The 22,206-nt window shown below is 40.5% G+C and overlaps 1 protein-coding gene and 1 long non-coding RNA gene across 3 annotated transcripts in view; one reads left to right on the top strand and one right to left on the bottom strand.

The window, feature by feature from the left end:
• Positions 1-6,405: 6,405 nt before the first annotated feature.
• Positions 6,406-9,950, bottom strand: LOC146439186 (uncharacterized). The gene is made up of 2 exons (XR_014850695.1): positions 9,867-9,950; positions 6,406-8,555 (listed from the first exon to the last, which is right to left on the bottom strand). It is a non-coding gene; the product is annotated as an uncharacterized LOC146439186 (long non-coding RNA).
• A 409-nt stretch (positions 9,951-10,359) lies between these two features.
• The window catches only part of DISP1 (dispatched RND transporter family member 1), an 86,540-nt gene continuing 74,693 nt past the window's right edge, over positions 10,360-22,206 (top strand). The window contains exon 1 of one of the 2 annotated variants that reach the window (XM_085054725.1): positions 10,360-10,517. In XM_085054725.1, the coding sequence (XP_084910851.1) occupies positions 10,396-10,517 (122 nt within the window). In that variant the 5' untranslated portion in view covers positions 10,360-10,395. Of the gene's footprint in view, positions 10,518-11,173; positions 13,304-22,206 lie in introns of those variants that run through there. The other variant, XM_085054726.1, reaches the window with a different exon arrangement.

Raw genomic sequence — 22,206 nt, 5'->3', positions numbered from 1 at the left:
TGGCTTTCCCAAAGAAGGACTTGCCTTCAGTGTGCGATGTCCGCGTTGATGGCCCCTGGATGTAAGGCTGCCTTTGCTTTGTTGAATTGCTGTCACGTCTGTGTGTCAGCTACCTTGTCCTCTGTGACACCTGGACCCTCTTCTCTGCTGGCTGTGCTTCCCCAGTTTCTGCCAGCACAACTTAGGCAATACCTTCTCTCCAAAAATCGTCAAACACAATGCATAACTAGCAGCATCATCAGCACCAGCAGAGCCCTTTTGAATGTATCAAAAAAATCCCACAGGACTCTGCTGGAGTGATGGCCACCAAGGGGCAGCAGAGCTCGTGTTTTCCTGCAGTTTTTCACACAGCTGTTCAGCACAGGCTGGTGTGCACCCAGGAACAGCACACCAGCTTTAAAATGGGAAGAGGTGGGAGTGGGCCAGGGGTGCACAGGAGGCTCTGAGGGGACACAGCAGGGACAGCAGACCCCCAGTGACCAGAGGGACATCCCACAGCATGTGATGCCATGCTCAGCAATCAAACCAGAGAAATTGAAGTTGGTAGGGACTCCCCTTGCTCAGAAACTGGCTGGGCATCAGTTTGTTGTTTTTCTTGGGTTCTTCCCCCTAATTTTCTTTTTTCCCTGTCTTTATTTAAAAAAAAAAATTATTAAATTTAGTTAACTGCCTTTATCTCAACCCACCAGTGTTTAACCCTTCCAGTTCTCTCCCCCAGGGTTAGGAAGTGACTGAGTGGCTCTGTGGTGCTGAGCTGCCAGCCAGGGTTAAATCATGGCAGTATTCTGTAAAACCATAACAGCAGTGCCCTGTGCACACAACATCTGAATGATGGAACTCAATCAGCTTCTGCAGATCAGGATTGCAGCAGGGAACAGGAGGTTTAGCAAAGGATGTGTATAAAAAAATAACGAGAAATCTCCACACAGCAAAACATCAGTATTAAAAATGGAGAAAGTCAGAAATACAGAAAGTGTGGTATTTGCAAAGACCACTGAGTAAGTCTTCCAATAGCCACATTAAATATGACACAACTGAGGTTAATGTGAACCTGGAGAGCTCCCTCATGGAGTTATGAATCTGTGGGATAAAACAGGCAACTTTGCCCTTTTTGTCTTGTTTGGTCTGACAAACTGGCAAATAGGATAAAGGTGATGTGTCTCCAAGAGTTGGTTCTTTCCAAATTCAGATCTCTATGTGGCTGTTACATACCCTATTCTATGAAACTCTGCTACTCATGGGATTATTTAAAGCAAATAATATATTAGCTGAATCTGGCCAGTGTGAGGAGATAATTAAAAGAGGCTACAGGCTTTCTTCTTTGCTAAGTGGCAGATCATATTGGAAGCTGAATTGTAAAGAACTGTGTTTGATGCAGCTTCGCAGATTAACTTGGTTTTATGTTCAAAATTAAAGCTTTCTTCTAGCTTCCTTAGTTCACAGTGTCCTTGGAGGCTGTATCTCTGTTTTGGGGCAGTTTGAATTGCAACCACTTAATTCCTTAGCAAATTAAATTTTTTTCTTTTTTAAAATTTATTTTTATTTTAATATGATTTATTAACTTACTTTAAGGATGAATTAACTGTAATGCAATCATGACTCAAGCAACAAAGCTGGCACTTTGCTATTTTTTCTCCTTTTAACACTTACTGGTGTTGTCTCAAGGGATTATCACGATTTAAAACCCCGGATGATTTTTTAAAATTAGCTATTTTCTTTTGGTCAAATGATATAAGCGCTATCAATACAATTCAGACTGCACTGCTTGTTATCAGCCCATCAGCTTTTTCCAAAGGGTACATTTTACAATGCCCATAAAGGATATCTTGCATACCCAGATGCAGTCTTAGTGGATAAAAAGAGTAGAAAACCATATTTATCACACAGGTAGACAATCAGTGTGTGGTATGTTGGGTATGGTATGAATTTTGTGCAAACTTCACAGTTTGGCAGAAAGCACTTGTACAAAAATCAGAATAGGATGATTCTAATTAAGGGTGGACCAAGAGAGATCAAGTAATTCTTGACAGGTTTGTTAAATTGGAGCCATGCATCACTAGGTTTAGTCAGCTTCACTAAAGACTTTCTTGCTCCTGTATTTAAAACTGCAGAAACTTTCAAGTAGTAATGAATTGACCAGAAAAAGAATCCACATAAAGCTTAAAATCAGATTATGTGAATTCCTGTGAAAAGTACTGTAATACATGGTAGATCCTTAGGAATATAAGAGGAAATTAATGAACAGAGAAAGGGGAAAATGTTGAACTCAAAGCCACATTAAAATTCAAACCATTTGCTTTTGGCAACACAGCTTCAAAAACCCCCATACTGTAACTATTAATGGAAAAGCCTTTCTACTGGCAAGGCAGATACAAAGTCTCTCTGCAGCTTCCACAATGTCTTCTGTCTCCTGCTGAAAGAAAAAAAATCTCCTCAGTAAGAAAACATCTTGTGGACAGAATTTCAGGAAAATATGACAGAGTTGTTGTGTGACATGTCTGAAATGAGCCACCAAGGTCTGTCGCTGGGTTTCACCTCTTTCTCTCCACCAGCTCAGAGAACATCCTGACCAACTGCCCAGGACAGCACACCTGTGGAGGTGGACAAGGGCACCCACCTACTGCAGGAAGTCAGAGCCAGAAATAATTGTTTGTATATAGTAAACTTATAAATATATAATTGTTTGTTATAGTAAACTTCAGACTGCTCCTCACTGCCACACAGAGTTGGAATATATGTGCAGGCAGGTTTCAAGGAAAAATAGTGGATTAGATTAAAACCTGCACTGGAGCTGCAGTTTTAAATGGTACTAAGGGAGGAAACCTTCCCTAGGATTTCATATGTCCATCTTTTCTTTTAGATAAGGTAAATAATCCATAGTCAGGGTACAGGGCAACTGATTTTGAAAATTGTTAATAAATAAATACTAATAAAATGTGGTAAGTTTAACAGACTCTCAAATGCTAATGAAAAGTTGTTTTTAGCCCAGTGCTGGGTTGCAGAGAACTGCTGAGCAACTGGCCTGAAACAGCTCCCCCTGAATATTGCAAAAACCAGCCTTAGCCACGACTGATTTTAATCCAAATGAGTTGGTATACATGAAGCAGATCTTTTTCTTTTCTCTTCCCTCATATTTTTTCTCATTTACAGTTAGTCCAGAATTCAGGTCTAGAAGAGCATGAAAAATATACCACTGAATGAAAAAAAAATGGTTTAAATGGAACATTTGATTCTTCCTGGCCTGATTACAGGAATACAAATACAAAACAATTCCATGGAAATCAATGTGGCTGTAGGAATGTAATCTCAGTATAACCATGAAAATCTATCAACCTGCGAGATACAAGATTGCCCTAAATAAATGTTGTCTATTCCACTTGTTTCCACTTTCCGTGAACAAGACTAGAATGTGAAGTTAAACTTGGTGTGTTCTAACCTTGCATTGCAAATAAAGCCTTCCTGGGGTCCCTGGATGCTTTCCTGTCACAGGCATCTACCCAAGTGTGTGTTGGGGGAGAGAGGCACAAAGCCACAAGGTTTCCCAGCAGGATGGTGTCCAGTGAGAGGCAGGGGTGCCTTTCCTCAGCAACAGCCATGCCAAGTAACTGGATGTGATGTGTAGAGAAAGCTAATGAGGACAACCACACTGGCTGTGCAGAGAAGAGCACTTAAGGGTCCTTGGACATATTGAAAAGCTGTTCTCTCCAGGGGCAAAAACAATCAACCCAGCAGCTTTTATGATCTTATGTCAGGCTACCCTTTCAACATGAAACAGAAAATAGTTGAGCCTTTATGAGCATCTTTGCAATAGGCAATATCCCAAATTCAGCCTGACTAGGTGAGGGTTTTTTGATAGGTCACTAACTGCACAGCACTGTACAGGATTAACTTTGTCTAACCATAGAGGCCATTTGGGAATTCAGGTGATACAAAACTCTTCCCAAAACCTGAATTCTAAACCCTTTTTCCATCACCAGTTCCCTGAAAGTCTTCCTGAAAGAGTGTTCTGTTGTAACGCTCCTGGTTCTATTAGCAGTGTTTGCTGTTGGGCAATCCAGCTGGATAATGTAAGGTAACTCCAATTATCCTAATTCCTGCCAGTAAGAAAATAACCTGCCCTGCTTTGTTATGCTGTGAGACTGGTTATTGATGGCTGCAACAATGGTGGCTGTACAGGATATTTAGCTGATCTAAGGTAAGCCCTGGAGCCTCTGGAGGAAACACTGCATGGATGATCAACTGGGTGAAATTTTGTCACTAAGGATGCATGAAATGTGTGGTGAAGTGGAGTTTTTCTAGCAATAAAATTCTACAGAAGAAAAAGGGATTTTTTAAAAAAACCCATGAAGATAACAGATTATGGACTTTGTAATTTTCAATTCAATTTTCATCGCCTATCAATGAAGCAGTTCCAAAAGTTGTTGAAACTTGAAAATGTCTGAGTCTGTATTTGAAGTTCTGGTGAGCCAGTTTAACTTTAGAAAAGAATCACACATGGGCTCTTGCAATTTAGTTGCAGCACAACTTCCCTGAAAGCCTGAAGTGTCAGCTTGTGCCAGTTTATGCTTTAAAGTGAATGTCTACTTTGGAAAAGTGAAATCTGGAACTGGTAATGTAGTTTTCCAAGTTTTAGGTGTGATGCAACTGAATTTTGAAACAGGACCTCAGCTCTGGCTGCATATTTTGAGATCTCTCACTTGAGCTTGTTTCTTGTTTGTCAAATGTGCTTATTTCCCTTTAACAGACTTAAATTTGAACCTCTGATACTTAAACCTGTTTAACAGCATTTCGTCAGGCTTCCTTAGTAGAGGGAGTAACTTGAGAGGAAAAGGATAGCACAAGAGTTGGGATTCTTGAAACATGAGCCAGAGGTGAATGCAGCTCACCCTCCCTGCTCTAACAACGACTTTTTGCAGCTTTTTGCTGCTAAAGCAAAACAAGTTCAATTCTAAAATGTAACAGCAGATTTGCTGATGGTTATTTCCACGTTGTTGCTTTTCAAGATTTATTTTAACTGTGTTTTGTGGCTTCTGATACTACAAATGTCTTGTCAATATTCACCATGTAAGCTACAGCCATAAATCAGCCTTATGTGATGGAGTCTCAGTGCAAGGTCAGTTGGGACAGTTATCATATTTTAAGTGTTCCTGACAGAAGATACCTACATTAGTTGCCTTTTATGTAATGAATTTTCTACTGTTTTATCTTCAGGAAGATGGAGATGGTAGGGAGAGCTCTGAGAGAAATGACATGGACTTTTTTGAGTGAAAAAAGACACCTTGGAGTACAGGGTGTTGAAGATCAATTAAGGATGCAGTGGATTTCTCACAAAATGCTTTTGCAAATATTAATGTAGTTTCAGAATGGGCCCCAGAAAGTGTTGCAACAAGTAAATGCTGATTGTTGCTGTTCCAATATATCTCTGATTAAAGTAACTTACACAAGTGAATTGTTACCAGCTTGTGGCATAACACAACTCCTCCCTTTGCTCAGCCAGCAACATTTTAATGTGCAGTAAAGAAAAAAAAAAACCCAATATGATCATGGAAGAGTAAAGGGAGTTTTGTGAGGAAGAACATGGCCTCAGTGACATCTACTGCTCTGTTTAAGCTAAAGAGATAGCTGGAGCATGTAATCTGATTCCCATTAACTGAAGTTCTTATTTTCTGATGCATGGGTCTTGGACTTGCCATTAGCTGATGACTTCTGAACATGGAAAACTTACTGCTTGGGGCATAACAAAGGAATTCAATATGCTGATGTACCTAAATCAACCGGCAGAATCTTCTTTTCTTCGGGGCAAATGCAGATTTTTTTTTCCTTATTCATCAAAACCAAATTAAAAAAAAAAAGAACTTTGGCTGATTGGAAACGTGAAATTTACCTATATTCACCAAAGCAAGTATTTGAACATTAATAATAATGATTTTCTTAATTCTTGCTCTCCAGATTCCATATTTTTGTTGCAAATTAAAGTATTGGGAAGTATTCACAAAGAAGGTAGATTTGCTTCATAGATCAACTAATCTAATAAAAAAATACTTTTATCCTAGTTGATATGCTACTACAGTAATTTCCTATGAGATATTGAATATTGTCCTAAGACACTCTTTGTTGCACTTTTTTGGTTACTGGTATGCCTGAAGAAAGTGAGGGGAACCGCTGGAAGAGTGGGTTATGTAAAGTACCATGCAAGACAAGTTTTCTGGACAACGCTTTTGAAGGGATGTGTAAATTATGCTTTTCTCTGATATTTTCATGGTAGTCAAGAAAAAGCATGTCCAAAATTTGGGGTTACACTGGCCTGTGTGGTTTCTGGCTAGCTAAACAGAATAAACTAAATCTTCCAGCCACTGTGCTGTCCATTGAAAATGCAAATCAGTATTACACTGTTGCATCCCCTAACTTTTTCTTTTCTCTCTCTCTCTCTTTTTTTTTTTTATTTTTTATTTTTAGGGTTTTTTTAAGGTCAGTCTGAGTGCAGTGGTTTAGAGCATGGGATATTTACCATACATCCCCCAAAAGCTGTTTTCTTTCTCACCTAGAGAAAACCAAGACAGAAATACAATCACTGAAAGCAGACATTTCATTCATCCACATGCAAATCAGCACCATAAGCCATGCTTGAGTCTCACGGGAAAGATTGGAAATGACACAACCTCCAAAGCAGAACTGGGAGCTCAGTCTATTTCTGCACAACACGTGCTGTGAGTGATTGAAAGTTGTGAATTTTTCATCTCTCTCTCACCAGCTGCTGAGTGTCTCATTTCCTTGGCGTTTCTGGTTTTTCCTAATTTCAGAATTGGAGAGTTGAATTTGTCACTTTCAGCTCCTGCTGTATAAACCAGTGGTCAGACTCAATAAGTGCTCCAGCTAAGATGGCACACTCCACAGGTCTGTCTGCACTGCTGCATGAAATATTGAAACTGAAATTATTTTCATTACACAGAACCATTGTCTTATGATAATTCTGTGGCATATTAAGTCTCAGGATTTGAGAAAGTAATTCTGTGGTTAAAGCAGTGGAATTTATTCCAATTAGTTATTCTCCCTGTTTTCTCTGGTGTTTTGTTTTGTTTTTTGACTTCTCTTCAGAATCATACACCCACTGGAGACAGCTATGCTGTTCCTTGTTCATGTTCTGAATTACATCTTTCAGTGAGGGCTCTGATATTTTTGTTTCAGCTAAGGCTGATAGCACTGATCAGGGGAGACTACTGTCCTGGCTGTAGCACGATAAACCTTGGGAAGGAATAACTATTTCCCTCATTAGTTTTGATGTTCCACTGCAAGGCAGAAAATGCCCACACTGTCCCTTTGTTTGCAGAGCTGTGCTTGTTCTCCTGATTTCATAAGTAAGCAAAGCATAACAGAGGAGGCCTGTGGTCAGCCACTTCTGCCTGGGTCATATCCATAGGAGGCTTCATTTCCACCCTACCCAGCTTTTGGCAGACTTGGGCAGTCTTTGCAGCTTAAGGATTGACCGGTTGTCTCTAGCTACTGCTGAAAGGCAGATATTTTCTAGTCGTTGACAAAAAAAGAAAGAAAAAGAAATTCTGGATTCCAGGTTATTTCCTTGTTAACCATTTAGAATGCTTTTTCTGGAGAACACCCAGTGCTCTTTCATCAAACCTGCAACGAGGGGCTCTACCGTGGCATTCCAACAAGTCTGCGCTAAATGCTTTGACAAAAAACACGCACGCTCTGAAATGAAATCTTATTTACTGTGGTGTTATTACAGTGCTAAATAAACAGACAAACTCAGAAGGGCTGGTAGGATGTGGGCGGGTGAATAAATAAGCTTTGATGCTGATGTCAGTCAATGCTAATTTCTATCCTTTGAAGAAAGTGTGATAAACACAGCTGTCAGAATTGTGATCTGAAATTGCTCTAATTAAATTAGATTTTTACTAGCATGGGAGCAGCTGAGCACCTTGTTTTGTTTCCTCTTTAGCTGGACTAGTTCAGAGAATAGTGACTTTCCAGTTTTTTCATGGCCAGGTAGGGAAGGTAAGATCTGTTAAATATAAACAAGGATCTGGATATGCATAAGACTATTTGTAATTTATTGTATTATTTGTAATTTATTTGTAATAAATTCTGCACTCATATTCCTTTTGTTGTATTTGCTACTCAGGATTTGCATCTTAATTTATAATCTGAGATCTTCATGGGGTAATTATCTGCACTGGCCATTAAATGCATTCTTAGCAGTAATATGGGGAGATGATGTAACTCCCTCATGTGCATCTCTCAAGTTTATGTGTTACAGTAAAAGACAAGGGTGTTTGAAGGTTAAGAACTATTTAATTGCTGATGAGAATAATAACTAGCAATCTCTGTAAGGAAAGGCATGAAGGCATAAAAGGTCACAACCTGAAGTCAGATGATCTCTGGATAACCCTTCATTTTTTGTCTCTTCCTTGTTTCAAAAAACATCTTATTCCTTTTCGTAGGTGGATAGAAAGACCTGTTACTCCAAGCCTTGCAGTTTTACTTTGCAAATGAAATTGTGATTGGGCTCTGATCTGCATGGCCACTCCATTTCAGTAGAGCTGAAAATGAAGAAAGGTGATATATTATTTCAGGGTTTGTTTTTTTTTTTTTTTCTGAGACCACTATTTTCCAAAGCAATCTAATTGGTTACAGAGAACAGCCTAGCCAACAGTAAATTACTGATATATATATATGTTTGATTTGTGAGTGTTATTCATTTTAATTTAATTAATGTAAAAGAGATCTGTGTCAGAATTTAGTGCCATAAAATAAAAATACGAATTTGTACATTGCTAGATTTATATGGAGAAATATTGTATTAATATACGTTCTACCTGTGCCATCTATCAATTTCCAAAATGTATTAATTATGGCAAATCGATCTGATGGGGAAAAATTCGATTAGCTACAGTATGTCTTCCATGCGTGGGCACTAGATGGCACTGAAAGACAGGAGCTAGGGTGTGGAAAACAGGTATTTTACGTTTCTTGATGTTAGTGTACTTCAGTGGAGGATCACTGCAGCATAAATGATATCCTGTAATCTATTCTGTGTGGTGGCAAAAAAAATGGGAATGAGAAAAGCTTTATTGCATGACTCAGTTGTTACTTGAGTCTATGGAAAAAATTGGTACAGTTAGAAACAAAGTGGCAGAACATGATATTAAGTGACCAGGGCTGGCAGCAAAGTCCCTTTGCAGATGCAGGGTATGGAGCTTTCCCTGTTTCACTTGCTGATGTTTCTTCACAGAAAAATCTCCTCCAGAATTCATATGCTCCCTCCCAGTCACCGCAATGTTCCTCGAGTGCAGTTCAAGTCCCAAACTTGACAGCGTTAGAAACATCAACTTCCACAGCATTTTACGCTCTGATTCTGCCCCGCCTGACCAAAGGCAAACCTTTGGGCTGAGGCAGGAGACGCTGACATTCAGGAGGAGGTTTGAGTCACAACTAGAGATTACAATTGTTTGAGCTCCCAATAAAAGCCACGTCAAGCAAACCCCAGAGGGAGAATGAGGAGAGAAGGAGGGGATTTGAGTGTGACTCGAGCTGCAAGCTGTGGTTCTCAAGCCATGGACAGGCTGAGCTGGGTGTTTCACACACTTCAGAGAGGTTTTTAGCGAGCCAATTACCCCTGCGATGGGATGAAAGTGAAACAGCTCATCATGTGCAAGGGATAATCACTGCAGATTATCCCATGTGTAATTCTGGTTGGAAAAATCACAACGATGTACTTTTATTCCAACTGCAAAAGGAAGTGCTTGAAGGAGACTCCCCATCTGTATTTCAGCCTATTCCATGCACTAAACAGGACAGACGCCTTTGGGATGCAAAGGTACACAATCATGTAATTAAAAATTGAGGCCTACACAAAAGCTGGCACAATTGCAGCTGGAGCGAGATTTTCCTAGGAATTGAGCATGGGATTTACCTGTACAGATAATACTGTTTCCCGTACATTGTGTGTGTGAAATTTTATATGCAATATTGACCCGTTTTACAGATGAAGGGTGGTCCATTGCATGGACTTTGATCTGCGTCACAGCCTGGGATGAAACTCTCCTGGGGCCACCGTGGCCTTCGCGGTGTAATCTCCATAGACTAAACGGGAATCCTTTCAACCCCAGACAGGACTTTCCCACAGTTTCGATACATTTTTAAAGTGTGTGCATTAGACTGCGGCTCTTCGGGGAGCTCCGCACACGCTCCGCTCCTCGCCGCTCCCCCAGCAGCCGGGCGGGGCGCTCAGCCCTCAGCAGAACCCCGCGCCACGCTCAACATGGCGGCGGGCGGGAGCCGCGCCGGGTGACACGCTCAAGATGGCGGCGCCGGCCGCCCCGCCTTCCCCCGCCCCGCCGGCGGTGACTTCCGGAGGGAGCGGGAGAGGGCGTCCGTCCCATGGTAACTGCGCCACGGTGGGGACGCCGCGGCCGCCGCTCGCTTCCTGCCGCCGCCCGGCCCGCGACGACGGGCAGCCGCCGCCTCCGGGGCCGCGCCGCCGGCAGCCGCCAGGTCGCGAGGTGAGAGGAGCCCGGCGGGCCGGGCGGGGCGGTCTCTCCGCGCCGCCGAGGTAGCAGGTCGGGCCGGCGGCGCCGGGGAGGAGGCGGCAGTGGCCGCGCCGAGCTCGTGTAGCGGGGGAGGAACCCCCGGCCCGGGCAGCGCCCCGGGGAGCCGCGGGACAGTGGCGGCACTCCGCGGGGAGAGCCCTGTGGGGGCGGAGGTGCCCTTGTGTGTGTGAGCCGTACCTTCAAATATCCTGTAAAAATGAATTAATTCCTCACCTTCACTTCTGAATCTTTTGTGTTTCTTTTACTGGGACCTGGGGCCTTTTTTTTTTTTTTTTCCGTTATTTAAAGGTGTTGAAGCACCTAACTTTTTCCGCTCGTCAGGGACTAAGATGTAATGAGCCTTCCGTGTGCTCCTGCCCTTTGTTCAGACATACGCTGCTTGTCGTTCCCTATTTCATTTGTTAGCAGCAAAGACTCCTCAAGAACAGAAGGTCTACAGGCAGTGGTTTGGAAAGGGAGCTCATATGGCACCCTTTGTCTTGGGAAATAAGGATACGGGAATTCCCGACTTGTGTCTGCACAGCCGATGTTGTGATAAGGTTGCTTAAGCATTGCTTCCAGTGGTGGTGGAAAATACAGGAGGGGTGTTGGAGAGACCCTCAAGGCAGAGAGGTCTGTCCCGAGGGGTGTGGAAGCCTCTTTGGTTTCTGGATTCAGTGCTAGCAGCCAGTTCCCACGTTATCTGTGGAGCTGGCACCTGCAGCCAGTGCAGGAGCTCTCCCTGCACCCCACTTTGGGAATGGGTTAGTTCCTGCAGCAGGGACAGTTCACCTGCTGGGCTCTCCACATCCTTGTCCTAGTAGAGGTTGAGAAGATAGTAGAAGTTGAATGGAAAACTTTTCTGTGAGGAAGGCAATAGGACACTCCATCTCTTTTTCTCAGCCTCTGGAGATGGAAAAATACATTTTTGCAGAATGGTTGATGTTTCGCTTTGTATGGATGTAAATGAGAGCCAGCTCTTCTGGAGAGGGATGAAGAGCTGTAGTTACTCAAAGTGTGTCTGTAGTATGTGTGTGATTTAAATGAGCAAAAGCTCTCTGATCAGAATTGCAAGTAGCTTGTTATAGAATATCTGGCTTGGACAAACCTGTGAAATAGTAAGAAACGTTTAGGACAAGGCATCTGAATTGCCAGTGGGTTTATAAAAGTTCTCAGCTTTAACAGTGTTGACTGATGAAACTACAGGCAAGAAAGGTGCAAGGAAGCAGATGGGATGAATTGAAACTGGAAGGAATGAGGGATTTCTTAACTGAGCAAAGGTGTAAGAGCCTGAAGCAAGCAGCCTGCAGGGATGGAAGTGGAAGAGATCTAGTGTGAAACAGCCAAGGTGGGGCCAGGGAAAGGTATATTAGAGAAATACTTCAAATGTTGGCATGGCACTAAGGCTGCCAGAGCTCAAGAGGTGTTTGGACAAAGCACTCAGGCACATGATGTGATTCTTGGGGCTGTCCTGTGCACGAGCTGGACTGAATGATGCTTGTGGTTGTGTTCCAACTCGGGAGATTCTGCGATTTATGTGATTTGTAGTCTCTCATGTAGTCTCTCATAATGAAACCTTCGCACTATATTACAATGTATATAACCTTTAGAGATTGTATTTATTTTATATATACTTATGATTTACTCTGAATGTAAAATAAATTACTTGTGCTTCTTTAGATTTTTAATAGCTCCCAGAAACTCTAACTAGTACTGGGAGGCTGCTGTGCTGATTGCTTGAATGGCCATGTAAATTGAAGTATAAATTAAAGGAGCAAACAAACATCCAGGTGGGGGCTTTTTTCCTTAAGTAATTACCTTTAACTGTTGAAGTAAGAAAACAAAACTGCCTTTGACATTCATGTTCTGTTTCAGAGTAGAATGGTTGAACTGTACCGTGGCTGTAGTGTAGGATATTTTGGCGGTCATTAAATAAAAGGAAAAATCAGATTCCACAGTAAGATTTGTTTTCTCCTTTGGAGTGAGGGGAATAATATCCTGTAGTAATATCACAGCCTAGTTTGAGGACACAGTTATTTTGAGATTAGAAGCTTAAATGTGTATGCTGGTTGAAAGCAGATGGAGGATGAAGTTGGGACTTTACACTGGAGTGATACAAAGAATGGAAATTTGCCTTAGGATTTGAAACTTTATAGCCTGATTCAGGTGGGTTTTTTTCCTCTTTTGAGGGACTCAGTATATATGTAGGGAATAAAATGCAGTGGTCGGGGTTTCCATGTTTTTAGCCTGCTTTTGAACTCATTGTAGCAAAGTTAATGTTGTTTGCAGGTTATATGAAGTGACAAATAAGGCCACAGCGACGTCTGTTTGCCTTCAAGGCACCTGGGAGAGGGCAGTGTCAGTGGCTGGGCTTTGCTGTCTGTACAGCAATACTTTTGCTTCAGTGGATTTGCCTTCTGTTACTCAGGTAGAGCGCTGGAGACGTGACTTCAGGATGAAGCTTCCTTAGCATACAGAGTCACGACATTGCTGAGAATATGTTTTTTTTTCTCTTCACATAATTTTTTTTCACTCCTTTCCAAATCCACTACCATCGTGGATTCCTGGCTCTGTTGGAGAATGCCATGTGAAGCTATTTTTGACTGCTCAGAAAATTACTGTAGCAGGAGCAAAGGACAGTGATGGGGAAGAAGCAGTCCCAAGGGGCCTTGAGAAGAAAGAGATGGAATTCAGATTAGTAGCCTCCAAAAAAATCTTGCCGTACAAGAGGTGAAAAATAAGACTTTTAAAGAACAAAGGTAAAAACAACATGTGAAAACACTTAGTTCTCATAATGTTACCCTTTCCCATGAGGAGGCTTTTTGAATGGCTTTCATAGTAATGCTTCTCATATGTTGGCCATAGATTTATTTGGGCAGTAAGCTTGACTTTTTCTCTAAGCCTTTAACAGAGATGATTGATTTACTGGCTTTGATAGAGGGATAGAATTACTTTCAAACTTTGAAATACATAATAAGCACCTCAGGTAATTAGCAGGCCTACAACTATCTCTCTTAAAAGTGATCAATGGTGTTAATTTGGTTTGGTAACCATAGCTATTTTCTCGTCCAGCAGCCATATGGTATTTCTGAGTTTAGTGTGATTTCCTGTAGGTGGTTTTTACAAAGTCAGTTGGGTTTTGGTGTGAAGTGCAGCAAAAATGAAATACTATGGGAAGGTGTGAAAATGTTCTTATATTAAAAGAGGAAAAAAAAAAGCAGGTTGCTTTAACTTTGGTGTAAGAGTAGATTGTAGCCTCTAAATCACACAATCAGGGGAGACTAATGCTAAAGCAGTAAAAATTTGTGACTGCTGCTTGTTTGACACTGAAATTTTTAATGCAAATAATGATCAACAGATCTGTTTTGTTGTAAACAAAATACTTCTTAGCTTTACTGTAAAAAGGAGACCCCTCTTTCAGTATCATACCCTTTCGAGGGGTTTTCCTCTTGAGGTGTGATACGTTAATGCTGTTGTTAAATGTGTCATGACATTAATAGAAGAGCCACAGGAAATTTCTGTCTGAATTCTGATTTTTTTGAGGCCTGCAGTAACCAAAAAAGTGTGAATTTTACCTGTCACTTGAGGAGTGGCTGAGGGAACTGGGGTTGTTTAGTCTGGAGAAAAGGAGGCTCAGGGGGACTTTAGTGCTTTTTATGGCCACCTGAAAGGAGGTTGTAGACAGGTGGGAGTTGGTCTTTTCTCCCAGGGACCAAGCAATAGGACAAGAAGAAACAGCCTCAGGTTGCTCCAGAGGAGGTCTAGATTGGATATTAGGAAAAGTACCTTCATTAAAAGGGTGGTCAAGCATTGTAACTGGCTGCCTATGGAAGTGATGGAGTCACCATCCCTAGAAGCATTTAAAAAAAGTGTAGATGTGGTGCTTACAGATGTGGTTTAGTGGTGGACTTCACAGTGTTTGGTTAATGGTTGGACTCGATCTCAGAGGACTTTTCCAACCTTAATGATTCTAAGATTTGAAATCAAGAGCTTCTGAGAAACATTCTGGTCATCAGGGAGCACAGTCCAGCTGAGTTGGTGAAAGCTAGGATAACAGAGAGGAGTCTTTGGTTGGGAATCTCTCAGCTGTATGCGAAGCAGTTTTATTAAGGTGAAAAATGCTGGGTTTTTTTAAGCTGACCTCTACTCTTTGCTTATAAATAGCAGCTTAAATTTCTCTGTGGGAGATTCTCCAGCAGGCAATATTAACAGAAATAAATCTGTCTGGGAGACTTGTGGGAAGGAGAACAGTGTCAGATGGTGATCTGGAAGCGAAAGCAATCAACCCAGGTGAGTGGGGCAAAGGAAAGCAACAAAAGAGGTGTTGGGAAATGGAATGGGGTAAAGCCAGTGACCACAGAAGACTAAAGGTTGCTGGTGGTGATGGTAGGGTATTGTAGACCTTGCAAGTATAAAGTTTCCTGGTTACTAAAGGTGGCATTGAGGAGAGACAGAGGAAAAATCCGTTTGATATATAGGCAGGAAAGTGCCATTTAAAATTAAGTAGAAATACCTCTGAAAGGCACCAGAAAAAGAACTATTCACTGTATTGGTGTGTGTTCTTGGAGTGTGTGGAAGTAAATGAGAATAGGGGTGTGTGGAGCCCATTCCTGTGAGATGAAAACCTGAGTGCTCAGGTGAGGACCCAGAGGTCTTGTGGTACAGAGACAGCTTATGACATGGAGCCCAAAATGAGAGAAACTGTATGGTAACCTCAAGAGGGACATGTTAGTGTGCCATTCTGGATGTCTTCAGTGGTGCAGAGCCCAGAGTGTTGGTCACAGTGTGCACAGTTTACAGAAGCTGTGAAGGAAACATTCTTTCTGCCCTCCCTGTTCTCATATTCCTGCTCCTCTCTTTATCCTCTATGGGAGGCATAAAATGCTTGCTTTCTGGTGGGTTGGTACAGTCAACATATGACTGGAAATAATACCAGCTTTCTGCATTCAAGTCTCTGAAGAAAGGTCTTGCTGTGTATCTTTATGTATAGCATTGTTGTTTTTGTAGAAACAGACAAACACAGCATGATAAAAACATTCTTGTGCTGTCTGTAGTACAACATAACTCTTGTGCTATGTAACACAAATTATTAAAAATGACTGAATTAAGCCATAACTATTAGCAGATGGATACTGTGGTTTAGTCTTGTATAGTTTCTCCTTGTTAATGAACTTCACATGCAGATAAAATGGGAGGGAGATAGGCTTTAATAAGGGAAAATGTTTGCCTTGTCATCTGAAAACACTTATGTTCCTGGGTGAAGCCTACATGCTCAGCAGTACTCCTTGTGCAGAGCCAGAGTGTTCAGAAATTAAACTGTTGTTATTCCTGGGTTGACAAGAATATCTCCCCCTCCTAGAACTTTAATTCTTATCTTTCCTCTTTATGTAACCAAGGTTGGTCAGGGGCTGTAAACAGCCTTGTTTTAGACTTCCTGGTATTTCCCTATGCCATTGCCATCCTTGCATGTGATAAGTCATGCCTGCTGCAGCTGAACCAGGGAGTCTCAAAGGCAGGAGGGTTTGTTGCCACAGCTAATACTGGGCTTGTGCTATGCTTTTCAAAAGTACCTAGTTTTCTGAATGTTTGGAGAGAGTCTTGAGAGTTGTTTCACATTCAAAGTTTAGGTACAGCATCATCTTCCTGAGACTTGCACATGTCTGATCAATGAATATGTTCAAAAAATATTTTAGATGTAAAGCGACTGACTTAAGAAATTGTTTCTTTCAATGTATATCTCTTTCAGGCTTCTTTTCCAATACCATATTTAATTGTATGTTCAACATAAGAATTTTTCTGTTTTAACTTAGAGAAGATGTATTTGCCAGTGATGTGTCTTTGAGCTGCCTTTCATGAAGTGTTTGTGATTAAGTATTTATAGACAGGATGGAGCATCAGTAGTGAGATTTGAGAAGACACATTTTGTAAACACAAAATCCATTCTACCTGGAATGTGAGTGGAATGGTACAGCTCAGATTACACTTGTGCTTCAGGGTAGTGTTGGAATTAAAGCTGGGGGTTTTGGAGTTTGTTTGTTGGTTGGTTTTTTTTGGAAAGGCTCAATTGTGGTCTTCCGAGTTTTGCACTTTCCTATTAATTGTTGTAAGACTTAGAGGGTGCTTGATACTTTCAGGCTTAGACTGAAAATGCTTTTAGACTTGATGTGAACTTAAAAGACTTTCTTAGGAATTTTCTCTCTGTTGTGTTTACTGAAAGTAGTTGCTGTGCTCAGCAATAAAGCTGATAGGATCCATTTCTAATGGTAAAAGTATTTAATATTGAAACACCCCTCTTGGGCAGCAGTTCTTGAAGTTGTATCAAAACTTGGTGATGTGGAGATATCTTTAGGTGGGAGGAAGGAAGACGGGGATTTTGAGAACTAAGTAATTAAAAGTTGCTGTGGTTATGATGTTTTGGGCTTAGAAAATCACACAGTTCTATGCCACATACTTTGAATATGCAAGTAAGTTAAAATATTTTCTTTAATACGTATGCTGTTCTAAATAATTATATAAAGCTGAAGGGAATTTTTGCCTCTTGGAATAAACTTTACCCTAGCTAGTCTTAAACATATGTTCTCACTTATTGTTGATAGCTTCTTTTATACTATAAAAAACTACAGCAGGTATTGCAAGAATTCAGTAACTTAATCTTAACCCTTTGAAGTTAAGTCATGTGAAATGTATGTCATGCTGATAGCTTTATAAAAACATAATGGAATTAAAACCAAAATCCATTATTAAAACTAAACATAAGATCATTAATATAGTTTAGAACTCACTTCAGTGACAGTGAAGTCTAAGATCCTCAGTGGTCCTAAACACTTTTTGGACCTGAATTAGTCATCGTGTATTTTCTATGGCATTGAAACTTTGTGAACTAAAAAAGCAAGGTTTGCATTAAGGCTTTTGGAAATGTCATTGTGTAATAGTGTTTATACACCAAGACAGCTGAAGAACGTAGTTGTGGTCGACTGTGAACTGGAGCTGGCTTTTTATATGTATTACTGCTTAACTGTTGCATCAGTAAACCACTTTTCTCTGCTTTTCTTTGCTGTCAAGCAAAGCCAGTTTGATCTGCTGCAAACTGAGTACTTTGGCAACTTGTTCTCTGTTAAAAAATGGTAGAGATGGTATTAGCCGGAAAACAATTACTTGCTTTGTAAGTAGTGCAGTTGAGTTATGACTAAGTATATTGATTTGCCTGGCCAACACAAACTCCAGACAGATTTCCTTTTTTTTTTCTGTGGCCTTTCCATAAGAGGGCTTGGTATTATTGCCCTGTATATGATTGATTTCTACAAAGCAAACTGCTTTCTGGGGAAATTGAAAGGGGTTTTATTTTTTTTTTTTTAAAAAAGATTTTGATCACTGATATGTGATGTTGAATCAGTTGGAGAAGACTTGCCCCTCTCTTAGCTTTTGTTACTTTGCAAAGCTCTTTAACATCTTTTTTATGGCTTTACTAATTGCATACACAGTAAAGAAGTCACTGAGTTTGAAAAATAAATTATTTTCTAATTTTTTTTTTACTACCTAGGCAGGAGAAACTGCATCTGTTTGCTTGTGCCAATATGATTTTGTATTTTCTTAAATTGGCATCGTATCCTCTTACCCCCAAAGGTGGTTTGAATATGCTGTTCAGAGTTCCTTGCTGATTTGAGAATTCAGGGTGCTAAATCTGTAGAACCTACAAATTTCTTCTCTACCCTACTTCTTGTCATTGCCCTCTCAGGTTCAGGGAAGGCTCTGGTGCTCAGTGCCTCAGTGTCTAAGGTATTAAGTTAAAATTTAGTCATCTGATACTAATGGGTCTGAATGATAGCCCAAAACAGTTGTACTGCTTTACTCTTCAAGACTTAATACCAGTTCTGCTGTCAACCCTGTTAAGAGGATGTTCTGTGGTATCTTGTTTGTCTCTTCTGGAAATTTGTGTTCATATTTGTGTTATGAATTTTCCCCATTGTGTTACAGCTTTGAGCAGAATGACTGGAGCAGAGTAGAAAACAGAAATTCAGCAAGTGAAAAGTTTGCATAAAGTAAATATTTTGATAGTTCTTAATTGCATGTAGTTATCTCTTCTGCAAGCTGCTTCTGGGTAGCCTTCCATGGTGTGCTGTGTAGTGTAATAAACCATGGGCTGAAACAAGCACTTGTGGCTATTCCATGGAGAAGGGCAGGTGTTTTGTTCCACTGCTTAAATTCTTCTTTCTCACAGTTACCTCCTTCCAGTGAGTTTAGACATGTACAGACAGCTTCCTGAGAGGCTGTCTATAATTAACAGTATCAGGTAGTTTTAGGTGTAGATGTGGCTGCTGTGTGCAGCAGCTGAGCTCCATAACGTGGTCATACTTTGTTCTTGTAAGGTCCTGGCAGGACACTACATGGAAGGAGCTCAAGGCATGGTGGGATGTGCTCAAGGCATGGTTGGTACAGCTCAACCAGGACAGGAGACAAGAGACCTCATTTAGCCCTGAGGAGGTGTTTGGTGGTCAGTGAGATTATTTACATCTGCAACATAAGACTTTGTTTTCCCATTTTACCAGACTGGACTGCTGTTAACTAGAATGTGAGATGCTGCTGGGTGTTTATTAAATTGGGGTGCAGACAACTAATAAAAGACCTGTGTGGTGAAAATATTCTAAAAAATCAATTGGTTGCAACCATTTTGGAAAAGGTTTGAATGAACTTTCTTCCCAGAAAAACGTAAAAATTTTGAACAGTATGTTTAGTACAATTGTTGCTTTAGATATATCTTTATTCTAGGATAAGCTGTAGTTATACCTGACACCAGAAACAGGAGCACAGGAATTTTTCTTATATAAGGAAGATTATGAAAAGCACTTACAAAAGGGCTAATTTGGAAAGCAGGTGAAATTTAAAGAAGGATAATTTGGTTCACCTGCTTCCTGGTCCCAGAAACATTATCAGTTTCCATGTAGACAGATAAAGTTCTTTAAAGAGGGAGAGAAGCCAAGCCCAGCACCTGTATCTAAGTGTGTCAGGTGGAAAAGAAGCATGAGAGATCTGGAGTCCACTTGCAAAAACATTGCAACAAATGTGGAGTGTTTGATAAGTTTTTCAAGTAATAAGTACAAAAAGTGTTAGATAAACATAAATGTGAATTTTCTCAAACCAAAATTGACAACCAGTCAAAGCTCCTTTTATGGCATGGTATCCAGTCTTTTTTGGGGCAAACAAATATGTTTTTAGTTTAGTTAGTTATTCTAATGGCTTTTTCTCTATTAGAAGCAAGGATGTTTCTCTAAATACCATAAAGTTGGTGAAAAGCCTTAAATAGTTTCATGGATCACTGTCAGACCAGAGGATGTGGAGACTGAATGGTCTCTGCAGGGTTCTGTCACTAATTTTGACTTAAGTGAAACATTAAGACTGTGCAGTATTAGCAGCAGATGGTATCAAGCCTGGAATTGCTGTGAGTGTGTTGGAAAACGTGGATAGGGTTCAGAGTGACTCGAGGAAAATGAAGAAGCAGTGTGGGAAGGAGGAAACCATGCCTTTTGGATGGGGATAAGATTTAAGATCCTCCATTTATCATCTCTGTGCAAGAAGACTGTGGAGGAGTAGAATGAGTTTTGTGCAAAGAGTTGTGGGGATGTTGCAGTTGAGAAGCCAGACATGATTCTGTTAACACAGCTGCTGGAAATTACTTGGATGTACTGTGATATGTAAGCAGGATGAGTTTGTACATATCATGTTAGTCCTTCATGGTAGGCTTAAGCATTTCACCCCAGGAAAAGCTAGATTGCAAGACAGTATAGAGGAAAGTAAAGAATGAAGTCTTGAAAATGTAATCATTTTATTCATAGAAAGATTAGAAGTGTTTCCCTTAAAGAATGGAGGACTACAGAGGAAAGGAAGAGTTTTCTTCAGGTGAGATATAAACAAGGAGAGCATTTTTCGGTCTGGTCACTCTGACAACAGAACCACTGGTAATGTGCTTAAACTGCAACAGAGAGAGTGTAAATGGACACTAGAAAAGAACTGTGGCCCACAGAAACAGATTGCCTGGGAGGACTGTGATATTTCCATTTTTAGAGTGCCTCATAAGGCACAGATTAACTATGTCTAGACCATGTTTTTCTCCTCCAGTCCTGAGAGGCAGGGTTAGCTGATTTATTGAGCTCCTTTCTAACCATTAGAGTATTAGAAAATCCTAGAAGGGTTTCTAGAAAGCAGGGACATTCGAATTAAAAAGGTATCAAAGTGGTTAATAGCACTGGGCCCATGTTAATCACCTTCTCATTTTGTGATAATGGATCTTGCTATCAAAATTGCACATCTGTACTCCCTCATTTCCACTCCCTGCTCTTCAAAGAAAGTAATATTGCACTGGGGGAGAGGGGGAAATACTTTTATAAATCTTCTGGCTCACTTCCATTTCATGTCTGTAAATATCTTCCAGTTGATACACTAAGTGTGTACTGATGGCTACAAACTTCCAGAATCATCTTTCTTCCCCAGCTGTACGTAAAATTGCTTTGGGGATGAGGGAGAAATTAGGCTCTTCAAACCCCATGGTAAGTTTGATATCAGATTCTGAGATTTCAGTCCGCTTAGCTCATTCCTCCGAGTCAGAATTAAGATATAAAATAAACCATTCCCTCATTAGCAGATAGCAGCCTTTATCTTGCAAGCCTTTTTTTTCTAAACCTGGCAATTAAAATGCATGAATAAGACACAGTGTGCTCTGGTAGCAGGAACTTGGGCCTGGGAGACAGAACTGTCAGCATCTTAATCTTAGACATGTTGTTGAATTATGATTTGCTGAAGGGCATGTTTAATTCCTGGCCCTGTTTTCCACACACAGAATGTAATGCTGTAAGGATTAATTTTTGTCTGTAGCTACAGAATTAAAACTCTCAGACTTGTCTTTCAGCATTAAAAGTTAGTACGTAAGCCCAAGGTTTTCATTCATGAATTCCTAGGTTGTGTTTGAATTCTTCTGCTAGAGTATCCTCAGGTTAAAAAACAATAATTTAAAATTCTGATCAGTTAAAAATATCTAACCCTGTGGTATTTTCCTTAGCCTTTATATATGGAAAATGCAAACTCTTGTTTTCTTCCTTTGCTTTTTTTCCCTTCACTGCTGTTGTTGAAGACAACGTTGCTTTCTCAGCGACTTCAGGTGTATAGTGTAGTTTGACTTTCTTCATGATTTATAAGGGTACAGAAAGATTGCAGAATTTAGATTTTATTGGAATCCCAGTTCTGTTATTTTCTAGTTAAGGAGGCTGCATTGGCATAAACTGGTTTGTCTCGGTGCAGTGTTAAAGCAATACAGTCAAAGGATTTATTTTTTAAGTTCCTTGAGAGGCTGACAGTGATGCTGTATGATGTCATTTGGGTTTAACAGACCAGCAGTGTTGAAGAGTAAGAGGGCATGTGGAGTCTTCAGGGCAATGAAATACCTTTTTGAAAACTGGTACATCAGGCTGAAATCCCTGCAGGCTTCTTCCTGCAGGTGCTTGTTTAAGTTAGACCTGCACAGACATTTAAATTTATTATTACAGTATCACCCTACAGGTTTTATAGTTCTCTCAGTGAATTCTTTGTAAAAGAACTGGCATAGTTTTTTTAAAGGTTGTGTTGAATTCTTGTTTCCACAGCACAAGTTGCCATGGATATGTCAGGTTCTTAA

The sequence above is a fragment of the Lichenostomus cassidix genome, chromosome 3 (genome assembly GCF_008360975.1).
Source record: "Lichenostomus cassidix isolate B80296 chromosome 3, HeHo_3.0, whole genome shotgun sequence".
Lineage (NCBI taxonomy): Eukaryota > Metazoa > Chordata > Aves > Passeriformes > Meliphagidae > Lichenostomus > Lichenostomus cassidix.
The sequence above is the reverse complement of the archived record's forward strand: the minus strand, read 5'-3'. Positions and strand labels throughout refer to the sequence as shown.